A 2,860-nucleotide genomic window follows, 5' to 3' on the forward strand; every position below is an offset into this window, starting at 1 on the left:
GGTCGCGAATGTTTCGCAGCATATTTTCATGTGCATTCTATTATTCAAAATAGAAACATGCTTGAAATTTTGCTAGATTTGCGAAACTAACGAGAAGTTATTAAGTATCACTTCATGTGTATTTCCAAATAGTCCTTGCGGAACTACTTTTGAATCATGGCATACAGTTATATGGAGCAAAGATTATTCGGACTGAAAACGAATTCATTGCATATTTGCAGAAATTTGTTGCATATTTGTTCTACTTCCTACAAATTTATTCAATTTTCTACTTTTGCTTTTGCAAAACAAAAAGCAAATGTGATGTTGAAATCAATGATTTTTTATGATTTTTCGAAAATTTTCAATCATCAATCCTTTTTCCCAAATTTAGGAAAGGGATAATATAATTTTTGTTAGTCTTAAATTTCATACATTAAAATGTTTTCAAATTCACAATGTCTTCTTTGATACAAGTACTAATTGTTGAAATATCCCGTAATGATAAAAATTGCGCGATTTATGATAGCATTATTCATTGGTATTCATAACATATTATTAACAAAGATCACCTCAAGTAATTTTTATGAATCCATATTGTCACGACAATTGCAATGGAATGCAGTAAGAAGGGTGAATTTATTCAATTTCAACAACGATCGTTTATTCAATAGTTTTAAGATCATTCTCGACTACGATTCGGAATATTTCACGTAAAAAAAAAGGATAAGGAAGTTATTTGTATGCAAATCTTACGATTCTCATTAATTTCATAGGAAATGAACTAAAACAATTATTGTTTAATTAATTTTATCTCAGACGCTTTAATTTGTATACATTATTTTTGCATTTTGTAAAGCCCCGTCCTCAGCAGCTGCTTGATTTGGGCTTAAAGTAAGACAAATTAGCTGTTTGGAATGTTTCATCATAAGTGATTCCTGATCGATGATTTCTGATTAAAGCAAAACAAATTTATTTCCTGTGAATACAACTAAACGCAGGAAATATTCCAGTGCTTTAGCTATTCAGTTAATTAGTGGAGAAGGAAAGATAAGAGAAACAGGCAAGTTCTTCTATTGGTTCTTTTCAACATATTCTGTTAGTTGTCAACAAATGATACGGTAATATCATTATGCTATTTTAGGCGAAACAACATTGGGATATGAATACACTGGAAAAACAGCACCAGATGTAAATGAACATACAAATGCTCCCGAAGTTACGGAAAACAATTTTGCCCCTTTCATTTTAACCTCAGAAAATCATCTCACTATTGCTAATTCTTCCCAAGAAAACTCCACTTTAGTTGTTTCATCCTCAGGAGATTCCGCTCTTCATGTTTCATCACAAGAAAACTCAGCATTTATGCCAGTTACTCGTTCCGCAGAAGTAAGCATACAACTTTATACTTGAAAAAAGTCTACGAAGGATGAAAAAACATCAGAAAAGGTGACATTTTCAGATGACAGAACAGGATGATGAAATACAGCAAATGTCACAACAGAATTTACTACCGATAGGTTCTGTTCTGAAGCAAATATTCGCAGCTCAGTTATTGGATCGATTTCAACGCATAGAATATTTGATTATGAACGGTTCGTCTTCCGCCCCATAAGCGTATATTCCCCGTGATGTTCATTTGATGCCATTTGAGCTGTTTATGATTTCTGAAATGAAATAACTGAAGACATTAATTTCAGTTGGCGGACAATCGTAAAAATATCTACGATTAGATTGTGTTTTTGCGTCATCTATCATTAAGGAATCTCATATCTAAACATTCATTATACACGGAATTCCTTTTTTTTTTCTGGCCACTTTAATTAGAGTCCAGTTTAGTTTATATCATTAACTGTGGACGATGTCTGCCACAGAAAGTGTACTTATCGTTCATCTTTGGAGTATATGGTGCTGATTATCGCTTATTAGAATGGTCGGACGTGCAACTAAGAGATGTTATGATCGTACTTCTACAACCACCAGAGATACTGCTTCAAGGCAAATTACCAACTGATATTTCAATAAATGAAATAAAACAACGACCATTGCATATTCATTTGCGTGCGATCGCGGTTATCGAAGAGGAAAAACTGAAGAGCAATAATCGATACTAAATCCAATCTCTAATAATGTGATACATGGTCGTATCCGTGGACAGATCTGAGTATTGTTACCGTATTTTCCTTTTCCTTCATCGTTCCGTTTATCAACATGCAATCTTTGTAGAGATGCGACAAGTTTTTTGCGCACTTGTACAACATATTTTTAACGTCGTCTCTCACCATCACTTTTTAATGACTGCCCGAAAATTCAAAAAGTGATCATGTAAAAAATGCGAGTGTCAACAATGTCAAATCATGTGACACAAACACGCTGTAATGCTGAAATATAACAAATGTTGATTGGATCATTGACATCAGCTTTATATTGATTGCATTTTTATATTTTTATTTTTGCATCTTTTTAACCTTTTTCTTTACTCTGTATTAACTTGATTCTGCGAAAATCGTATGAAATGAATCGTAAGCCTTCACAGAAACTAGAAATCATGTTTTCTGTTACCAGTCACGTTTACACAAAGATTCTGAATGGCTCCTTCTTATTTAAAAATCTTTTGTCCGTCATGTTTCATCCAATTATGACTTTATTTCTAAATAATCGTTGCTCACAGTTAGCAATGATCAGAATCATACGATTACCACAATTTAATTGTATCTTGTTTCTCCTTCCATTTTTTATTACTATTAATTATACATTCACAAATATTCGCAAAGGTTTCATCATAAATCATTATTTCCCAAACACAAAGAAACCGTAGACCTAAATCTGAGTGCTGTAACTGCGGCAAAATCTTCAGCATCAAAACTGCACTGAGAAGATA

General features: G+C 32.8%; 1 protein-coding gene across 1 annotated transcript; it reads left to right on the plus strand.

Annotated features, from left to right (window-relative positions):
- Nucleotides 1-1,123: 1,123 nt before the first annotated feature.
- LOAG_13123 (hypothetical protein) lies at nt 1,124-2,093 on the plus strand (the record flags this gene model as incomplete). Its single annotated transcript, XM_003148636.1, has 3 exons — nt 1,124-1,368; nt 1,442-1,574; nt 1,819-2,093. Coding segments are annotated over 3 exons (653 nt in total), but the record flags the coding sequence as incomplete, so codon positions are not given.
- Nucleotides 2,094-2,860: the final 767 nt, after the last annotated feature.

The sequence above is a fragment of the Loa loa genome (assembly GCF_000183805.2).
Source record: "Loa loa unplaced genomic scaffold supercont3.1010, whole genome shotgun sequence".
In the NCBI taxonomy this organism is placed as follows: domain Eukaryota; kingdom Metazoa; phylum Nematoda; class Chromadorea; order Rhabditida; family Onchocercidae; genus Loa; species Loa loa.